Genomic DNA, 22,176 nt, shown 5'->3' on the forward strand with positions numbered 1-22,176 from the left:
AGAGACAAGACAATGAGTTGGATCAGTGGAAAACTTTAAAAATGGAAATAATATTTTTGTTCACAGCAGAACAGCACAAGATCCTTCTCACAGGAGTTTGAGGTAATTCACTCTCTTTCCATAGATTATTCTAACTTTTCCCCTATGTTTCACAGGGTTTCCTACCCTCCAAAGTAAGATTGTCAGAGAGCATAAGGAGTGGTAGAAAGGAACAATGAAAACCAAGTTCACACTTCAAATAGTTACTGAGTTCTTGTAATAGATCTCTACCTCCAATCCCTAATGCAAGTACATGCTATAAAAATGATCGTTTACGTATTATCTTAAAAACAGGTTTTAAAAAACTAAATCAGTACAGTTAAGCATTAAATTTCAATGTGAGGAAGAGAGTTATCCAACAAAAGATTTAGACTATTGAAGTTGTACTCTAAAATATGTATAAAACTGTGAGAAAATGCTTTTTTACATTTGGTTCCTCTTAAAATGTTTACTTACCCCCATCTTCTTCAGAATCAAGATCAGATTCTTCGCTGTCACACTGTCTGCTTTCTCGGTGGCCCTCCATCTCATGGGTCCACAGCATTAAAGATGTATCTCCACCTCCAACACTGACTAATAAACTGTCATCATGTGCCCAACGAACATTTGTTACATGTGTACTATGAGCCACATACCTCTTAAACTTCCCATATTTTCCCTAAGTATGAAATATACAAAAATAAATGTTTTACTCAAAACACAATAAATATCAGTGTCCAAGAAAAGAGCATTTTATGAGGTTAGCATTTGTTCAATATTTTTGAGAAATCCATTTGTGAAATCAAGGCAGAGCTGGAAAATACATTATGTATTGTCAGTGAGAAACTCCCAGGAACTGGGACAGCTTTTTTTCCCTAGATCCCCAGGAGGTCCTTACATCATCTGAAAAAAGACACACAAATGACTAATGAGTGATTGAACCCTTTGTATGTTATTTTTTTCCAGTGTGTGTTAGAGAAGAAATGATTTCTGGGACACAACTAACAATTTTAAGGCTAAAAAAATCTTTTTCCATGGGGAGACTGTACAAATGGACTTGGGAACCTAAATGGACAAATGACAAATTATCCATATTATTGTTGTTGTGTGCCTTCAAGTCATTTCTGATTGTTGACAACCCTAAAGCAAACCCATCACAGGACTTTCTTGGGAAAATTTGTTCAGAATGGGTTTGCACTGGCCTTCCTCTTAGGTTGAGAGAGTGTGACTTGCCCAAGAAGCGGGATTCCAATTGTGGTTTCCAGTGTTCTAGACCAACACTCCAACCACTATCTCACACTGGCTCACCATTCATGCTACAAACCAAGGATATTATTTTGAACTTTTTAGTTTGTATTAGGGATGAACACTGTAAGTGAAGAACGGATTCTGTAAAAGACTGTGAAGCATTTATAACAGGCTTTTACAACTTGTAACCTCCAGATGTTTGGGACTTCAGCTCCCAGAATTCCTGACAATTGGACAAGCTTCAGGCAGTTGAAAGCCCAAACATATGGAGGTTACAGATTGTAAAGGCCTCACAGTCTTTTACAGAATCCATTCTTCACTTACATTGTTCATTCCTCATTTTTAACAATTTATTCATTTGATATTTGTATTTCATCTTCTCAGTGTGATTTACATTAGGATTTCTGATTTAACCCTCACAACAACCTTGTGAAATGCGTAATATGTATGAATTAGTGCCACTGCAAGGTAAAGTATTTGAGAAAACATAAACATGGTGTGCCAAACTCACTCACATATGCAGGTTATTATTACAATTTTCAGTCATAAGAGAATGAGAATACAAATGAGTATTTTCCTCAGTTGTGCTAAGTAAATATGAGAATATGACTTTGCTATCTAACAATTGTAGGCAATCACTATGTATTTACTTACTTTGGCAGGATATCGGAAAAGCTTTACAAATCCAAAATCATCTCCTGTTGCCAAGACTGTACTATCATTGGTTAGGCACGAAGCAGTTACATCTGTGACTTCTCCAATTATTGGCCAGATTCCTTCACAGCAGGAGCCTAGAACACTTGTCCAGGATGACCAAGAGATCTTTTCTGCCTACAAAGATAGTCTGTTTGAGACTGGATACTTATCCATAGTTATACATCAGTTCTCAAGTCTAAATACTATAACTCTAGAGCAGGCATGGGCAAACTTTTTTTTGCCTTGGGACCACATTGTAGTCCTGATTGAAAGGGAAGGGATGGGAAGGAGAGTGGCCGGACATTCGCTGGGTGGGACGGGCCTAGAAGGGAGAGGGCCTGTGAGACAGTGGGGCTGGGAGGGGGTGGGACAGGGCCCGGGTCATCCTCAGGTTGTCTCTTGGCTCACCCCATCCTTATACCAAGAAGAAAATGAGACATGTGGTGACTGTCCCGATCCTCCTCCCCTAATCTTCTTTGGGCTGTCCTCTCGGCATGATGCTGGCAGGAGGAGGGCGAGACATGCAGTGGCTGAGAGCGCTCCAGAGGGCTCTCAACTGCTGGTGGCTTCCTCCCGGGTCTGTTATGTGGTGGGCCACCACGTCCTTATACTGAGAGGACAGGGAAAATGAGGAGGGCTTGAGGTAAGCACCCAGGGGGGCCACATACGGTCCTCGGGCCTTAGTTTGCTTGTGCACGTTCATCTCCTGCTGAAAATTTTTTGATGTGTCCTATTACTGCTAAGACTAATAGGAACGTTCCATGGCTGTTCCGAATTTTCCCTTCTAAACCATGTTATCAGCAAAGTGAACTCAGAAAGGTGTACAGTGTTCCCTCACTTATCTCTGGGGTTAGGTTCCAGGAACCCCCTCAATAAGTGAAAATCCGCAAAGTAGGGACACTATATTAATTTTAATATTTATACATTATTTTAGTAGTTATACACTATTTTAAGTCTTTATCAACCAATTGTGTGTTGATAAATCGCCTCCTTCTCCTCCCGTTGCTGCTTGGGCTCCTTTTCTCTCCCTTTGGCTTCTCCTTCCTCCCTTCCTTAGGATGTAAATTGTAATTTTTTATTATTTATAACAGTCTTTTAGTTTATTGAAAAACCACGAAACAGCAAATCCGCAAAAATTGAACCACGAAGTAGTGAGGGAACACTGTATGTGCTCTTATTTACGCATTTGTGACAATAAATTTGACAAGTCACAGTCTTTCAATCTTTAGCAAAGCACTATCATTTATATAAAAATTACCTTCTATCAAAACAGTAAGACTTTGAATGATTACTTTTATCATTAATACCATTACACTTATGCGAGCTCACGCATATTTACTTGAGGTGTCCAAATGACACTTCAGGTAAAAGCAAATTCATTTGACACAAAGCAGGAAAACCCTGCTTTGTGCTGATTTAATTTGACACCCAGAAAGACCGGGTCTTTCAGAAGACCAGGTTCTTTCCAGCTGTGGGCCCTGCGTGGATTGGGCCTGAGGATTACTTCTGGAGCCCTGAAAACTCAAGACACCCCCCCCCAAACCCCTTTAAAAACCCCTAAAAGTAAAAATTACGTACCCAGCCGCCATTAACCTGCTGCTGGCCCCCTCCTTGTGTGTTAAAATGACACATCAGACGAAGGGGGGGGGGGAGGAAGAAAAATCACTCTTCAACCCTCTTCTCCTGGCGTGTCATTTCTATGTTTTAGCCGGTGTGGGAACAGAAGCTTGGCCTGACTCAGTTTTGAAACTCAGGTCGGACCGGACTTTTCCCCTGTGTGGAACTGGCCTTATGCTGGCATCCACCACATGTATACTATCAATACAACTGAAAATGTGTAGTTTTTAGTGACTCACAAAAATTTAAAGCCAAAAGTAAAATTATATATTTGCACTGTTTTGCAATCCTGAGGTAAACAGAGACATTATAAGGACAGAAAACCTGAAGTACTTATAGTACATTCCTATGGACGCTTTCTCAGATTTAGGTCCCTTTCTCTGATTTAGGTGTATTTATAGCTGAACTGTAGTAAAAATATCAACCTCTGCTGTAAAGTAAGTAGTGTATATAATCTTTTCACATATAATTCTCCAAAATTATGTAAAATACAAAAAGCAAATATAAATATTTATATTGCTGAATAGCTGAGTGGTAACAGACTGCTTTACCTCCATACTGGGAATAATCTGCCTCTTCCCTCGAGGAGCTTCAAAAAATAACTGTTCCTTAGCACCAGTGTTGAGTTGTAAAAGCTTGCCTGGAAAAACAGTTAAATATTTTTTTAAGATCTTATTTCACACTCTTTTTTCTCTATCGTTATTGTGCACCTTCAAATCGCTTCTGGCTCTAAGGTGAATCATGAGACTTTCCTAGCAAAGGGGAATTGCCTTTCCATTTCTTTGAGGCTGACAAAGTGTGATTTGTCCATGGTGACCCAATGCATTTACATTACCAAGAGGGTATTCAAACCCTGGTCTCCAGAGCCATGGTCCAGTGCTTAAACTACTACACTACACTGGCTCACGCACAAAACATTATTTCACTTGCAATGGATAGTTGGGAGATATTTATCACCACTCTTTGAGAAAGATGCAGGAAAATTTTACTAAAATAATCACATGCATAGTTTAAATTTTCTTGTCTATAGAAATGTAACAATTTTGCAGCAAAGATATTTCTTACCTCGTATGTCCCAATCCATGTGTGTTATATAACTGGAGGCTCCCTTGCAGATACCAACCCGTTTACTGCTCATTACGTTGTAGATATCTACAAAACTATCATATGATGCTACCGCTAAGTATTTTCCAGAACCTAAAAAGCAATTACAAAAAGATGGATTTTCAATATTTCTGTGGGCAAATAAATCAATGTTCTGTTCATTTTGTATATTTTATTGATATTTTCGCCAATTCTGTTTTTGCCATGTGTACAGTTTAAAGTTGTTTGTGACACTACGAAAAGTCTGGATTTGTTAATGATACTGAATTCCTCAAAACTGTGTATAGGTTCCCTCACATATGGGCAAAGTAGGTCGCTGATGCTCCAATCACAAGGCCTTTCTTTGTCAACCTTGTAATTTGGCCTGTATGGAGAAAGTGGATTTTGACCTCCCGTGTTATGGTCCAATGACTTGGGTCCTGAAGCAGCAGAAGGCAAGTGTGAATTGGAGCTATCCAAAGGGGATGAGAGCAGAAGAATGCATTGACAGCAGTGGTTGGTTTTCATATTCAATATACAAGTCAAACCAATCCCGTGATGATAAAGCTGTGGGCTGCACAGGCATAGATATACACCTAAGTGTGAATTGCTGAATCCAAAATGGAGTATGTGTGGCCCCTGAAGCCTTTTGAAATGCTTCCCAATGACCCTAAACCACCACCAGACTGCCAAACTTGTGCCAGTCTGATTACTCACCAGGAGAAAATCGTATTTCTGAAATAACATCCTTTCTGTGATGAAAAGAAACAAGATCCTCCAGAGTGTCTGAATTTACAATTAAGAAACTTCCATCATTGAGACCTACTGCCAGTGCCTTTCCGTCAGGAGAAAAACAGCAGCATCTCCCCCCTAGCAAAAAAAACCACATTTTAATTTTCATCAGATGGCTGAAGATATTGCTGAATAATAATGATGGTAATTATTATAAAATTACACTTTCAAATTACATTTAAATTACATTTTCATAGTTTTCACTTACATGATTACAGTAATACATATAAAAAGATTACTTTACTTTGGTCATTATCATCTCCATACTGAAGATGAAAACACTAATAATGAGACAAAAAGAGTGTAAATCTCATATTGCTCAAAAACTCTTTAGGTAGCCACCTAAAAAAATTTTGAGTGACAGATTTACACTGTAAATTTCCTGTCTCACAGTTCACAGCTTACATTACACAAGCCCATTAAATATCTAAAAGGCTGTTCTTTTCTCTCAATGCTACTTATAGTACCTTGCTCATAAACTCTGTGTTGACTGGCTTATTTTGCTAATCAAAGTACATTCCTATTCAGCTCAATTAGAGGTGTACAACTATTAGTATTTTTTTTACTGATTCTCAGTTTTAAGAATCTTTGGTTCACAACAAATGGAGGTATTTCTTGGCCATCATGCCCAAAGATTTCGGCTCTTCACAAGAGGACTCCAGTATATTGGGTTCAAAGTTCATCTAATGTTCCACGAGGGAATGACATAACATAATAGAAGCAATGCTGAAAACCAGTAAAGCAGAGAATATAAATGCATATATACAATCCTTCCTTTTTTGCAACGTATTTGAGCATTATCTGATGGACATATTTCTGATCAGCAGCTTGCTATATTTGCGAACAGCACAAATAAAATAGGGTTGTTGTATGTCTTTCGGGCTGTGTGGCCATGTTCCAGAAGTATTCTCTCCTGACGTTTCGCCCACATCTATGGCGGGCATCCTCAGAGGTTGTGAGGTATGGATAAACTAGGCAAGGAAAGGAAAAAAAATATATCTGTGGAGAGTCCAGGGTGTGGCAAGAGTCCTTTGTCACTGAGAAGCCAGCATTAATGTTTCAGTGCTTCCCAGACATACAACAACCCTGTGATCCCGGCCATGAAAGCCTTCGACAACACAACAAATAAAATATCTAAATGTTTTCAAAGGTAGCTTCTATTCACCCCTCTTATTAGGAAAACCCCTCAATTTGCACTTCAAGAAAACTCATTATTTCTATATCATATTTTGGTTGGTTTAAGTCTTTTAATGCTATTGTCCGAACACCTGACAAACAAATTTACTCTTAGCTTAGCTAACTAAAGAGCAAAATGTAAACATGATTCAGTGAGAGTTACACACTTACCTTTTTTAAGTTTTCGAACAGCTAACATGCAGTGGCTTGGGGACAGATCCCATATTCTTAAGGTTTTATCATCACTTACAGTGGCACAAATAGGTAAATGAGGGTGAGTTGCTAAACCCCAAACTTCACCTTCCATATGACCCTGCAAAACATTAATTCTGAATCATTTGCTACATTACAAAGAGGAATAAAGAACTGATTTCTAAATTCGGAGAGAAAAAGGACAATCTTTTTAAGCTACATTGGATATTATATCCAATGCACACCAGTCTGGGATATTATACACATTGATTTTAAGACATTATTCCAAGAACACAGTCTTAAAATGAGAAGCTTGTGATTATTTATATTTACCTGAACCAACAAAGTTACTGGTCCACTTTTGTCGACTTCCAGTATTTCACCGTTTTTTGTACCCACTAAAATATGACCATGTCCTAATGATATGGCACGTATAGAAGGGTTATCTTCTAAAAGGAGTCCTAAATGGGGAATACACACACAAAAAAAATCACACAGATGTATGTAACAATTCAGTTTGGGGGGGGGGGGGGATTATTTTACGTTTGTAAGTATACATATTAAAAAATACGTTTCTTTTTAAAAAAAAAATAAAAAATAACCTGGCATGAATAAAAAGCAAAGTCATTCCTCTTTCTCTTTTATATTTTGACTTGTTAGAGGTAATGTGCACTTACCTAAGCCTTGGACAAATCAATGGAACTAATTAATGGGATCAATTGGCATACGTATTAGAGGTCCCCAAGTCTCAATCTTCATAGGTAGGTCTGTCTACTACTGTTTTGCAGTACTGCTTGTAACATAGTACACAGAAAGCATACTGTTCAGATTTTTATTTTATCAATTTTGATGTCTAAAAATTGTTGAAGGCTTTTCCAACTTCCTCTAATAAAGATGACACATAATAATAAACTATCATTGTCACAATAGATCTCATTGAACAGGCCTATTCCTATGTCTTGAAGTATGCAAACAGTGATAACACAGATGGCAGCTTAAAATCATCAATTTTGTCACTAAATGATATTATTAACATTACTGTATAACAAATCAATTTAGGCCTTTTCATGTAAATTTTAACTGCCCTCCTTAAATCTAGGGGGTGCCATTCCCCCCCCCCCCCCGAGATTATGTAACTGCTTTGGACAAAAAGTAGACAAAGTATTGTTTGAATCACAGTTCTTGATGCTAAACTTTCATGAAGAAATATAGGACCTAGATTTTATTTTCTTCTATCCTGCATTAATGTTCATTCACTGAGAGAAGCATCTATTTTTGACACTTTCCTAACTGAAGTTATAGTTACTAGAAACAGTAATTTGAAATTTCAAACTTTTGATGGGGAAAGATGGTAAACCAATGTTGTTCTTGACAGTAGTCCGCTCTCAAAAAAGACTCCATTGACAATTGCCAGTTGGGGAGGACTCTTAACAGTGGATATTTAAAATTTGGGTGCAAACATTCAATCTTATTTTTAAAAACATAAGGATTAATTTTTAAATAAAAGATGTGACTCTTAAAGAACAGAGACAGAGAAAAAAATCAAGGGGAACAGACTTCCTCAGATGAGGGAGGCCAAGGATCGAACCACCAATGTCAATCAGATAATGGAGAAGAGTTTGTGACACTAAGCACTGCCATTAGGGACTCAATGGACTAATGATGGATTACAAATGTCCCCCATGAAATATTAATTATGCAAGCACTCCACAGAAAAAGAACTTGTTTTCATTATTTGAGGAAAGTTAATTGGGATGTAATTTATTTACAAGAAACATTTATTAGAAAAAGTAATATAAACATTTGGATCACAAAAATTAAGACAAGAATTTATTTCCAAAGGTCAAAAGAAGAATAGTGTAATATTGTATATTATTCTCAGAGTTGGTTTCGGCTAATGAGAAAGGTTGATATTTGGGGGCCCAGATTTGCAAGGGACTAAAACCCTGGTGATATGGATTAATGTTCTGAGTGAAGACAGGGTTTATTTTTTTAAATAAATCTTAGGGACAAATGGGTATATCTCCCATATAATTGGTATTTACTGGGAAACTAGAATGGGATTATATTTCCTGAAAAAGGTAGGGCTTATGATAAAAAGATTAAGAGCTCCTAAGATAAAGTACCAAAAGTATGTTTTGTTTTAGAAGAAAACTTGAAACTAGCTGAGCTATAGAGAGACGAAGGACTAAATATGTTTCTCTGAAATACAATTTTCAGACTGAGATTACTAGACTTTTACAGGCAATAACCTTGTGTAAAAGTAAATTAAAACAAACAATTAAAATGAAAAAATGACAAAAACAGGTAAAATACAAATGACAAATAGGTAATTGTTACAATTTGAGATAGAAGTAAATAGTTGTATAATAAAACGGACTGTATAAATGGAGCAATGTGAAAGAATGTGATCAAAAGCTTTGAAATTCACTTTATGTTATGATCTTAAAGAGAACTTTTATAAAACTATGTATGATTGGTATATGACCCTAGAGAAAGAAAAAAAAGTTTAAAGAATTGAAAATTAATGAATTCAACAAATTACCTTTGGAGCCAGGAGCTAAGGCAGCTCTTTTGATGGCATATGTTTTAAGACATCGTTCAAAAGTATCATCCCAAAGAGCCACAATTCCATCCTTGCCTCCTGTTACAAATCCCTGAAAAATATTGCAAAATGGACAGGAATGGGATTTTGTTGCCAACAATAACATTTTATTTAAACATATTAGTTGTCTTTTGCCCTATTTTGTAGCAAAAACCTCTTAACTATTCTGAATTAAAAATCATTAAATAAGTTCTGAATTCATGTAGATAATTACTAAATATTTCATATATGCGTAGGTTGCCTTTTAGGGCAAGCCTTCCCAAGACAGAGTGCATGAAATCTTAAAATAACCAAATATTTTTTTAAAAAAGAGAGAAAAGAAAAGGAATAAAAACATTAAATTATAAAATTAGAATTAACACTTAGTGATTAAGGCAAATGTATATTTTCAATTCTTGTTAGCAGGAATAACTTCTTGAATGCTTTAAACTGATCTGTCTTTAAGATTTATTAAGAAAAGTCTGTTATAACTATCGGTGTACAAGTTATTCATATAACAATAATAGGCTATGCAGTTATAGGCCTGACTTCAAAGACACAGTCAGTTCTTGATACTTTCACGTATGGAGTGGTGTTCAAAGGTTCAAGAAATATATTAATAATTTTTCTAATCATGGTGAATGTTGATGTGGAAACTATTAGGTTAGTAAAGTTGTCTAAACTATCTTTAATTTTACTCTAATGAATGGTTTCAGGTTTGAGAGAGTGCTACATATGTTAACACTGTTGACTCTTCAAAAGCAACTATAATGAAAAGCACCAACTGAATGGTGTCGAAATTCATCAATCTCATGAGCAAAATGACCCAGTAAATCTTAAAAAGTGTACTAGATTTCTCCCTTCTCTTATCCCTATATTGAATCAGACTACCAAGGTGACTACTTAGAAAAATATGGCATCTCTATACATCAAACAACAAATATTAATGTATTTGGCCTGTTAAACACATTTTTGGTCTCATCTGTTGATCGTGATAAATTATTCAACATTTCAAAAACTTTTAAAATATAAAAAAAATATTTTTTTGTAAGGCTTGGTTTGTTACTAAAAATCATAGGGTCTATTTTTGATTTGTTTCTTTTTTCAAATATGCCAATGAAATTCTCTGTTCAAATGACAATTGTTTAAAAATTATCAGTTGTCGCATGTGATGTTAGCTATCAACTATACTAGACTTTATATATGGCCTAGATGACCTCGACTTTGTTTGGTTATCTTTTTCCCCTAGGATGTGTAGTACATTTGCCCTATCTATTGATGGACGTTTCAAGAAATAATCTTGGCAATTGTTTTAACGAAGCATTAACAATTCATATTCAACACACCACTCACTTTTTCTAGTGCATGCATACTGAACACAGGGCCATCATGTGCTTTTACAGTTTTTATGAGGAACAGATCTCTCCATATACACACATCCCCAGTTGAAGTACCAGAGAATGCCATTTCTTCTGTCCAGCCATAAACCGCACACATCATTGTCTCAATCTTCCCCATTGGACCCACATAGCCCTTTTTCCCAATTAGTCCACCTCCTTAGATGAAAACAAAAACAAATTATTATATAACAATTGGAACAATATTTTTTAAAGATCACAAAGAGCAACTTCTAAACTAATATTTTTTTCCAATGTAATTAACTTCTTAATATAAGAATGGAATTTATCCTATCATACAAGAGCATGCATTCCATCAAATTTCACTATAAAAAATAATCACAGAATTGATAGAATGTTCAGACATCTACAAACAGACTTAGTCTGAAAACAAATGCATATCTTAAAGGAATTAGGTAAAAGGTAAAGGTAAAGGTTTTCCCCTGACATTAAGTCCAGTCGTGTTCGACTCTGGGGGTTGGTGCTCATCTTCATTTCTAAGCTGAAGAGCTAGCGTTGTCCGTAGACACCTCCAAGGTCATCTGGCCGGCATGACTGCATGGAGCGCCGTTACCTTCTCACCAGAGCCGTACCTATTGATCTACTCACATTTGCATGTTTTCGAACTGCTAGGTTGGCAGAAGCTGGGGCTAACAGTGAGCACTCACTCCGCTCCCCGGATTTGAACCTTTGACCTTTCGGTCAGCAAGTTCAGCAGCTCAGCGCTTTAGCACACTGCACCACCAGGGGCTCCTAGGGGAATTAATGTCCTTCAAAAATCCTTTGGTTTTACTTCTGAAAAAATTTAGAATTAAATTTATTTTTTAAATGTACATCTATTGGTATCATGGCATAAGGAGTACACTTCATCAAATGCATGGTGAAGTCCATAAATATGTCTGCCAAACAAAACCTGTTAGTTTTAAGGTATCACAAAAAGTCTGTAAATACTGAAACAGCTGTCCTCTTAATTTCCAGAAATTATTGCTGAAAAGTATATCAAAAGAGACAAGAGAAAGAAATGTATAGTGAATCCTATGAGCACTTACGTAAAAATAAGCCACACTGAGGTCAGTGGAGCTTATTCTTCATCAACAATTGGAGATGTTACTTTTCAGGAAGAATGTGTCCCCATTGCTCATAATAGCATTCTAAAAGTGATCTAGTGTTATTACTAATTACAATGTTTAAAGACTAACTCGTTGAATCGCATGACCTTTTTTAAAAAACATTTTAGGATTGAGAACAAAATGACATAAAACTTCCCATCAAAATGCCTCTAAAGACATCTAAAAAGATGCCTAAAAGCAACATTTAAAACAGCTAGAAAACATTGCACAATGTGGTACCATTTCCACTAGATATAACATGCTATAAGTAATGATGTTACTTTTGACTTATTACTTCCAACTCCTTTCCCAAGATTGTGAACATAGGATTGCAATATTATTCTATGATCTTCTGTGTGGTTACTTCTGCCCACATATAAGCACTTCAAGTCTTTGTGTTAAAACCAATCCAACTTTCCAATATTGTTATAGTTCAATTATGTTTCTTACCTGCTCTTCGCCAGAATTTTATGTGCTTTATTCCAGCTGTAATGAGTTTATCAGGCATGTAGGGATTAACCTTAACCACAAAGATCTTGTCTTTGCTCCCCCTAGAACAAAATACCACATTTTTTCAGTTCGATATGTGGAAAAAGCTTTGTTCAAGTCAATAAACCTAAGAAAAACAAGATCATCAATAAATTTTTACAATAAAATAGTGAAACTAATGTGCTACTTACATTATCTCCATCCATTCGAGGCTCCTTTCTTGCCCCTGGCCATACTGGACACTCATAAGCATCCCACCCTTATACAGGCAGTCCCCAAGTTACAAACAAGAAAGGTTCTGTAGCTTTTTAAGGTGAATTTGTATGTAAGAAGGAACAGGTACATTTTTAAAGTAACTCCAGTCTATCTATCTATCTATCTATCTATCTATCTATCTATCTATCTATCTATCCAGTTTTGGATAGCATAGGAAAGGGTTTGTTTGGCTGTCTGTGTTCTTGCTCAGAAGAGTTCACCTCACTTTCTATCCCTGTGATAATTGAATTTTGAAAAATCTGGTTTGTTGTGGAAACAAGGATTGGTGAAAAAGCTTCAGTGGAGACACCTTTTCCCCATGATAACTCTTTCAAGAGTGAATTTCCCTTCTGGGGGACAGATTTCTCTCACTTCCTGTTGTGTCATCCCCATTTTTAACTAGGAGACTTTTGTAAATCAGATGTCTGTAACTCAGGGACTGCCTGTACATATGTAAGGTTACACAAAAACATCTTAACATCCAAAGGGCCTTCCATTTGTCAGTCAATTGCCAGATTGAACGTTCAAAATAATTTCAGCAATTCAGATGTACAGAGACTATACATGTTACATTCATCTGCAGACAACAGTTTTACAAGGCATAGCTTCACTTTTGCACTGTGCACAGAAACATAAGCCAAACTAGATCAGAGTATTTGTACTTTTGTTCTTGCAAACTTCTCTTTGAATTACATATTAGCTAGATCTCATAATTATGCTGAATTCTCACCTTGCTGCTGAAAGTTTTTCTCCTTTTTTCCAGTCCCAAAGAACAATAGTATGATTGTCATCTATTCCAACTGAAGTTAATCTTTTGCCATCCGCTGCATAAACAAAGATATACAATAAAGTATATGGACATAAATCATTGTCCTATAACAAAGAAAGTATCTAGCCAACTGCAGGGATGAAAATACTGTCTAATTTTGATTACACATTTCACACAAGTTTATTATTAACTAATTTTTGCATAATGTCTCTGCCAAGTTATAATATATTCTTATTACAGTGGATCAAAAATGGGAAAATGTGATACATCTGGGACCCATTTTTTTCCATGGACCTCTGAGGCTACATCTACACAGACTGCTGGTAATGCAGCAAAAAGATGAAAGTATCCAGAAGGTAATTTCTAATCTGAAATGTAAAGGTAAATTGCTGCTCTTTGTGTCTTACAAAAGATGAAATGTACCCTTTCTTTTGACCCGAAAATGGAGTATGGAATAAAGAAGTAAGAAGGTATTTAGCGCCACAGAAACAATATGCATTTCTGTGCATGAAGCTCCAGAACTGCATTTGTCTACTCATGCAGTGTGATATTACAACTGCCACAGACTCACAATAGTTCCCCACTTTCTATTTAGCTCAAAATAGACTATGTGAAAATAGGAAGTTAAGAACCATTGTGAGTTTGCTCAGGACATAAAGAATATCAATCAAGTATAAGTCATGGAAATAGGTAGCAAAAACTAGAGAAGGGAATAAACCATCACAAGTACTATAATAAGTTCATGCTGAATACAAAATAATTTTATTAATTAAAAATGTTAAATATTTCAATAAATTATAATTTTCACATTTATTTAAAATGTTTATGTTAGAAACTGATATTATTATCAGCTATAGATAAACCAAATTAGGAACACTGGAAGAAAGGAGAATTAATACTTTGTAAGGTTTTTCTTACATAGGCTCCTGCCAATTAAGTTGGCACATGGGGATGAACTCAATCACAATAGACTGCTTTTTGTGCCATCCTGAAGATGAGTAATGTACAAGTCACTGGTGTGATGGCAACAGCCTAACTCAAACTTTACTTGACTGTAGCAGACCTGTTACATGTTTTCAGTTATATGAGAAGACCTCTTCCATATATGAAGGCAAAGACAGCAGGGAACAAGGTTGTTTGCAATATGCTTCCAAAAGCAGCCCCAAAACCAGGTGACAAATCCAGCTGGAAGCCCAGTTGTGCAAAGCCATACATATATTTCAGTTGAGAAAAAAGTTCATCTCCTTGCTCTGCTGTGAAATTCACCCAAAGCCAATTGCATTTCTGCCCAGTGAGATCCCCTTCTTGGCAGAAAGAAGCATAGTAGATTCTGTCATTTCTCTCTGCAGAAGGGCTTAAGGTTGCTTCTCCATGCAGAGAAAGCAAATTGACTCTTTATCAAATGAGAAAAAGTACATGGGGGGTTTTTTGGGGTTTTTTTTGGTTTTTTTGCTTTTCACGTTAGGGAAAAAGACAGATTCCTTTTTCAGTCAACAGAAGTTCAGCTAGACTTCCATTGCTTCTCTCCACAGAATTAAGAGATTGGATTGTTTTCTCAGTAGAGGGAGATGTGTAAGTCTGCACAACCAGTCAATCTGCTGGATTTCTCACCCAGGAAAGGAGCTGCTTTTAGGACATCAGTGTGAGCAGACTATAGCATAAGAAATGAGTCCCCCCTCCCAGCCACTCACCTCCACAGGGCAGCAAGTGAACAGTGGAAAATAGTTTGACTGTGTACTAGTATTTTCAACTTTCAGCTCCAGCTCCATGCAGGGACATGAGAGAAGCCTCCCACAAGGATGGTAAAAACATCAACAACATCCAGGCGTCCCCTGGGCAACGTCCTTGCAGACGGCCAATTCTCTCACACCAGAAGCGACTTGCAGTTTCTCAAGTTGCTCCTGACACGAAAAAAAAGCAGCATACTCCCTGGAGTGTGGTGGAGGCTCCTTCTTTGGAGGCTTTTAAGCAGAGGCTGGATAGCTATCTGTTGGGGCTGCTTTGAATGAGATTTTCCTGCTTCTTGCAGGGGGTTGGACTGGATGGTCCATGGGGTCTCTTCCAACTTTACGATTCTATGATTCTATTCTAGGAGGATGGGTTCCTAATAATGCATAGAAATCATATTATGTGAAGGGTCCCAAAGGGTCGTGTAATATGTGGGCCTACTGTATAAAAAGATTGTCATGGTTTACAAAGCACTTTTTTAACACTAACTTTCCTCACATAAAAATAAATTCAGTCATCCTTGAATCAATATACCACTATTTTCTTTTAGAAATCAATAAAGTTATATCGCATTTGAAAGAACTGTATTTTCAGTTAAATCAGTCATAGGTACCTGAGAAATCAACAGCACAAACACCATATTGGTGATAGCCCTTTAAAACTGATAGTGGTTTGATGGTCTCTGTATCCCAAATATGGATTGAACAATCCCGACCAACCTTAATCAAAAGAGAATGAACAGGTTATTTTTATCTGAATATTTATGATTTTTTTTAAAAATACAATAATTGGGTGGACTTCCAGAATAGTCCAATCTTAGACAGCAAAACTCCCCCTGACAAACTAAACTCTTCCATGATCAGATGTATATGTTTTGTTCTGTCACGCGCTGGGCCTGTAACTATTGTATTTTTGTATAGGACGTATACTTTATGCCCAGCGGGAAGCCAAGGCGCCTAAAGAGAAGTTCTTGAGGATTTCCCTGAAGAAGGATGGATGATTTGATGAACAAATAATAAATCTTCAAGGAGTCAAATAACACTTCAAGGTTTCCTTAATAGACTGTTGGCCCTTTGAGTCTTGTCCCCAAGGGACAGGCGATTGGCTTTGGATAACTGTGAAAACCCTCTTATAACCTCTCCCAGGCTGTCTATCAATATGGGCTTAGCTGATGTGGGACACACTACCGATTCCAAATGCGTCTGGGTATCGAGTGGACCTACCAGCCAAGGCTTGCAGATGTTTCAGCTGGGGTTCCGTGGATCTGTGATGCTGTTCTCTCTTTGAGTCTTTAGAAACTTAGGGCTGTTTCCCTCAGGAGCTGTGAGGCTGAGAGGCTGTAAGCTCTCAGCCAGAGCTTTTGGGACTTTTCCCCTGGAATTTCTGTTTCTGTTTCCTCAGATGTTCTATATCCCCAGATGTTCTTGAAATATAAAGCTTTTCTACAGGATGAGCTGGTCTACGTCCTATAGCTAAGCTTCCTTAAGAGAGACTGACTTAAAAATTGCTCCTTCCCTCCCAGAGCCCTGAACAAGGGGCAGAACCAAACTTAATGATGATTGACAGGCAGCCTGTCCTATGATTGCAAACATTTGCAGCATGAAAATAAAATTGAAGCTTCTGATACAGCTGTACCAGCACATGTTTGATTTAGAACTGGTAGAAACCTGGCATATTTTACAATACGTGAAGAGAGATCAGATTTTGTTTTTCTCATTTTTCTCAAGAACTGTTTTCTGTTTGATTTTTGATTCTCCATTGTTTCAGTGTGTGATAAAAACTTTTCATTGAAAACACCAAGATCACTGTCGTATTTTTGGACTCAATTTTTTTGCAAACTCTGTAATAAGACATCTATTTCCTTCTCAATAGTAATTAACTTAAAATGTAAAAAGTATTTGAACTCCCACACTGTCTCAGCAGTAAAGGTCACACATCTTCACATACCTTTGAGTGGAACAAATTAAAGTCTACATGAGAAGGAAAATTGCAAAGAAACTTCTATAAAGAAGGAGGACTTAGGGCACATCTACATGGGGCAAATACTCTAGGGTAAACAAGAATTGGCTCCGTGACATCCTCCTTTCCCCTTTCCCCTCTCTGAGTAGCATGGTGCCTTTGAGCAATGAGCAGCAGCTAGGAGGTCTCTGCAGCTATGTAGCCACGTTTACAGTAGCAAACAGCAGCAAAGGTAACAGGGACAATTCTGTTGGGGCAAACTAGTTTGGCCCAACTGGACAGCACGGACTCTGCTTCCACCATAAATAGGGTTCAGGAGAAGAGTCATGTAAACATCATGGCAGAATCCAGGATGGTCCAAAGCACAGTGGTTCAGACCAGCTCTGAGGTTTTCTGCTCATGTAGATGCGCCATTAGAAAAATGCTGGAAAGATAATCTGAAAGTCTTGGATGTATGATAATTTCCGGTGGAGGCTACTTTTCTGGTTAGATTTCTTATAGCGTGTTAATTTAATAGTATAAGTGGAGTTGGAAGATCAAAATACAATCTGGCAAAATGGTACTACCTAGAAGAATCCTCCACCTTGTGCGATCGTGTAGCAGAACAAACAACTCAGCATCTGTATGCTTGCCCACAATACCCTGCCTCATACACGGAGGAAGAACTGTTTAAAGCTACAGATAATGCGGTCGCTGTTGCCTGTTTTTGGTCTAAAATTATTTAGTTGCCTTTGAGTTTTCCCTCTATTTTATCAGTTTTATGCTTATTTATTTATGCAATGCTTTTGACACAAAATAAAAATAATTTAATAGTATTAAAAAAAACCTTGGTAATTGTAGACACATAAAGACTTCTAGGGAGCCCCTGGTGGTGAAACGGATAAAGCCACTGAGCTGCTGAACTTGCTGACCAAAAGGTCAGTGGTTTGAATCTGGGGAGTGAGGTGAGCTCCCGTTGTGTGCCCCAGCTTCTGCCAACCTAGCAGTTTGAAAACTTGTAAATGTGAGTAGATCAATAGGTACAGCTCTGGCAGGAAGGTAACGGCACTTCATGAAGTCATGCCGGCCACATGACCTTGGAGGTGTCTATGGGCAATGCTGGCTCTTCGGCTTAGAAATGAAAATGAGCACCATCACCCAGAGTCGGACACAACTAGACTTAACATCAGAGGAAAACCTTTACCTTTACCTAAAGACTTCTAAATTGTATTTGTCTTATAACAAAGCCAACAATTACAAAGCCAAGCTAGATTGCTTTCAAATGTACTGTATTTCACAGATATTCTGTTATATGCTCATTAAATTGAAGGGTTTATGCATATGTGGTGGAACTGTGAAAAGTAAAAAAAAATAATATAGCATTGTGTATATGCAATTGTGACAATGTTACAAGTTACTTACATCTAACAAAATAAAAATCAGATTTTGTCAGTATAAAAAAAGTTATATGCTCATTTAAATTCTAAGCATGAATCTTACCTGGCCTGTTGCCACATAGTCCTTTAAGGGATGAATAGCAAGACACAAGATGTCATCATCATGACCCAAATAAAAGCGCTGTGTGTTTTGTTGCCGATTGTACACTACACCCACTGCTGCAACATGGTACACAATTTCTCCAGTCTGAGTGTAAAATAAATTACTTCGACAGTCATAGCCCCTGTAACTAACAAAACACTTTGTGTTAAGACAGCATCTGTAATAATGTTGTGAAATTATGGTTTGTGTGTGTCTGGGGGGGTTTACATTGCATATGGTGGAGCAACCAAGTATACTAGGTTTACCAACAACTTTCATTTGTAGTTATGACTGAAGCATCAGAAAAGCATTTGAAAATAGTATGTACAATTAGAATTAAAATGGGGTCAGGGGAGCTAATCAGGAAAACAATAGTTGTGAAACAATATTTATCCTACTTCCAGTTTTATTTAAAATGCATCCTGCAGCCTTTTTAAAAGAGTTTTTTTTCTAATGTGGTTAGTTTTGTTTTAACATGCTCAAATCCAAATGAACAAAATATTTTTCTTTTAGGCAAAAAAAATTTTTGATTTACTTACCCATGGACAAAGTGCAACCTTATGCTATTGATTGGAGCCCGTTCTCTTCTTTTTGAGGCTGCAGTTTTTCGTTTTTCTTTGCACTGCTCTTTAAGCTGAGGTAGATCTTCTTTGTAAACCTAAGAGATTATACAGGACCTCTGTAATTGTGCATATCTGAAAAGCAAATCTCCCTGAGAAACAGAAATTAATGGCCAAATTTCTTATTTTAGTATACCAGACATAGTAGTAATGCAGTTTAATAGTAACTGAGATACAGTTAATAGGATGCTTCTTTTCTTCCGATCTGTCCTGCTTCTCTGAGGGGCATCTGAGTTTTCAAAATGGTGACCAGAAGTTTCAACTGTGCTTTTGAGCTTTGTAAACCTTTACAAACTCTTAATGACCTTACAATTAAATGTTCATTCTTCCCAGGGATTAACTTACATAAATAAATGAGTTTATGACTCCAGTTCTGACCACTCATATAATTTTTATACAGTTAGGAAATATAAGGAACAAGAAGGAACTTTCTTCCGCATGTGGTGGTCTTGTGAAAAAGCAAGAGAATTCTGGGGCAAGCTACACAAACACTGGAGAAAATTTTTAAAGACACAATTAGAACCTGAATTATTTTTGTTGGAAATGCCAAATAAACAAATTTACTAAACTACAAAATGCTGCACTATATGAAAATAGCAGGATGCAGAACATGGGAAAAAGTAAGACTTTCCAACAATAATAGACTGTAAACATTTCAAATCTAGCGGAAACTGGCTAGGATAAACAAAGAAAAAATACACATAAATTTTATCAAGGACTGAGAACCATTTCTAAATTTTGTAAAAAGAAAGAAAGGAAAAATTTTTGTAGAAGGGTTCATAATTCAATCTGTTATAATTTTGGTATAGAATTTTTAAATAATGACTATTATACTAGAAGGAGGAATGGACAAATATTCTAATAGGAGGGAAGAACATAATTGTACATGAGTCCTCAAACCAAAGGTCGAAAAATCAGTGGGATGGGCGGAAGAGGGAATGGAATAATTAGGGACAATCACTATACAGATCTTAGGAAATATTGCATTTTGTTTATGAATATATTCATATGTATAGATTTTTATTGTTGTTCTTTTTTATCTTCTTCTTTCTAAGCTATTTTCCCAGTGGAGGGGTTAGCATTATGACTGTCATTTCCACAGGGCTTTAGTTTGGGCATTCTCAGGTCTCAGGTTGGCAGCACGCATGTCTTCATTGATGGTGTCCATTCATCTTTTCTTTGGCCACCCACATTGTCGTCATCCTGCAATCTCCAAATGTAGTGCTGTTTGCAATATTGATGTTGCTTCTCATCTAATGACATGGCCATACCAGCATAGTCTTGCTTCCTGCATTTTCTTGCAGATTTCTTTTATTCCTAGACCTTGACTGATGTCATCATTTGGCACATGGTCAAGAAGTGTCAAACCAAGTGTCCATCTCAGTATTTCCATTTCCACTGTGTTAAGGGCTTGTTCATGTTTCTTTGTTGCTGACCAGCATTCTGCCCTGCTACTGGGTGAACAACTGTAATGCAGATCTTAGCCTTGAGTTGTTCAGGCATTTGAGTCACACAGAATGCCAGTAGTTTGCCGTTATTTCAACCAGAGTGCATTTATTTGTGACCGTATGTCTGGCGTTGAGTCACCATCTGATCTATGGAGACCAGTGATCCTAGGTCCCTGATGGCAAACCTATGACACACGTGTCAGCACTGACACGCACAGCCATTTTTGATGACACACGGCCGCATGTAGCTGCATACAGAGAAGTATGGGGCTGCATACCGAGAAATATATTTTATCCTCAGCTCCTGCATAGCCAGGTGCAGTAGCAGAGGATAAAACATTTGCTGTAGTGTTGACACTCTGTGCCGGAGGTTTGTAGGCCAAAACAACAGTACTCCGGCACAGAGCGTCTAGTTCTGGGACTTCTGGTTATTTATTTACAGTATTTATATTCCACCCTTCTCACCCCAAAGTGGACTCAGGGCGGATCACAATACACATGTATATGGCAAACATTCAATGCCATTAGACATATGACATATATAGACAGATGCAGAGGCAATTTAACATTTTCCAGCTTCCGGCTTCATGAGGGTGCTTGATTCCAGCCACAGGGGGAGCTGCCGCTTCACCGACCACTTGTGACACTGAGTCCTTGATGGAGTACTTCCTTATTCCTTTCCGCAAGCTGCTGTAAGTTTTTATGGTGTCATAGATTAGTTAAATTAGCCTCCCCGCATAAAACGGTACCTAAATTTTCTACTCAACAGATGTAACTGTCTTTCAAGCGGCATAGGTCAACAGCAAGCTAGGCTATTAATGGTCGGGAGCTCACTCCGACCCAGGCTGGCTTCAAAGTCATGACCTTTCGATCAGTAGTGATTTATTGCAGCTGGCTACTAACCAGCTGCGCACAGCCCGGCCCGGTTAGACCTTTAGGGGATCTTTGACCTCACTTCTGGCCGGTAGAGCAGGGAGCAGTGGAATGGCGTGGGAGACGTATCTCTGGGGGCCTTGTGATTGCCATTACCAGCAACCGCATAACCACAGCAACCATCATCCAATCTACTGCTCTGGAGTGTCGTAGATTTCTAATTGACTATCATTACTAAGATAAGTGAGGGGGAGGCAGGGAGAGGCAAAGGCCTGTGTCATGGGTGCCGTTTCCTGCCATTAGAAATAGTGAAGTGACACATCACCTAAGTTATGTTTGGTTTTTTGGCAAATTTTGACACACCAAGCTCAAAAGGTTGCCCATCACTGCCCTAGGTATTGAAATTGGGTGCCCTTCTTTAGTACTTGCCCATTAGTTTGAATTGCTTTTTCAGTTTGAAGGCCATATTCTGTTTTGGGTATGTTCAGTTGAAGTCCATTTTCACTGAGTCTATCAATCCATGGCTGCAGCTGTTGTTGGAGGGCTACATGCTTTTGAGTGCCAAGTGCTATGTCATCTGCACATAGGAGTGTCCAGGGATGCAT

At 37.6% G+C, this 22,176-nt stretch overlaps 1 protein-coding gene across 10 annotated transcripts in view; it reads right to left on the minus strand.

Moving 5' to 3' along the window:
* Positions 1–22,176, minus strand: part of eml5 (EMAP like 5) — a 122,954-nt gene that overhangs the window by 46,040 nt on the left and 54,738 nt on the right. For all 10 annotated transcript variants that reach the window (XR_010002156.1, XR_010002155.1, XM_062968386.1 and 7 more), the window contains exons 13-26: positions 19,170–19,288; positions 18,592–18,778; positions 15,767–15,872; positions 13,387–13,480; positions 12,363–12,463; positions 10,760–10,962; positions 9,368–9,479; positions 7,156–7,283; positions 6,802–6,943; positions 5,380–5,532; positions 4,645–4,776; positions 4,131–4,219; positions 1,921–2,097; positions 496–697 (exon numbers count right to left, since the gene is read on the minus strand). Coding sequence is in view for 8 of the 10 variants with exons in the window: in XM_062968386.1 (XP_062824456.1) it covers positions 496–697; positions 1,921–2,097; positions 4,131–4,219; positions 4,645–4,776; positions 5,380–5,532; positions 6,802–6,943; positions 7,156–7,283; positions 9,368–9,479; positions 10,760–10,962; positions 12,363–12,463; positions 13,387–13,480; positions 15,767–15,872; positions 18,592–18,778; positions 19,170–19,288 (1,945 nt within the window). In the remaining 2 variants the exon portion in view is untranslated. The remainder of the gene's footprint in view (positions 1–495; positions 698–1,920; positions 2,098–4,130; positions 4,220–4,644; positions 4,777–5,379; positions 5,533–6,801; positions 6,944–7,155; positions 7,284–9,367; positions 9,480–10,759; positions 10,963–12,362; positions 12,464–13,386; positions 13,481–15,766; positions 15,873–18,591; positions 18,779–19,169; positions 19,289–22,176) is intronic.

This window comes from Anolis carolinensis, chromosome 1, assembly GCF_035594765.1.
Source record: "Anolis carolinensis isolate JA03-04 chromosome 1, rAnoCar3.1.pri, whole genome shotgun sequence".
In the NCBI taxonomy this organism is placed as follows: domain Eukaryota; kingdom Metazoa; phylum Chordata; class Lepidosauria; order Squamata; family Dactyloidae; genus Anolis; species Anolis carolinensis.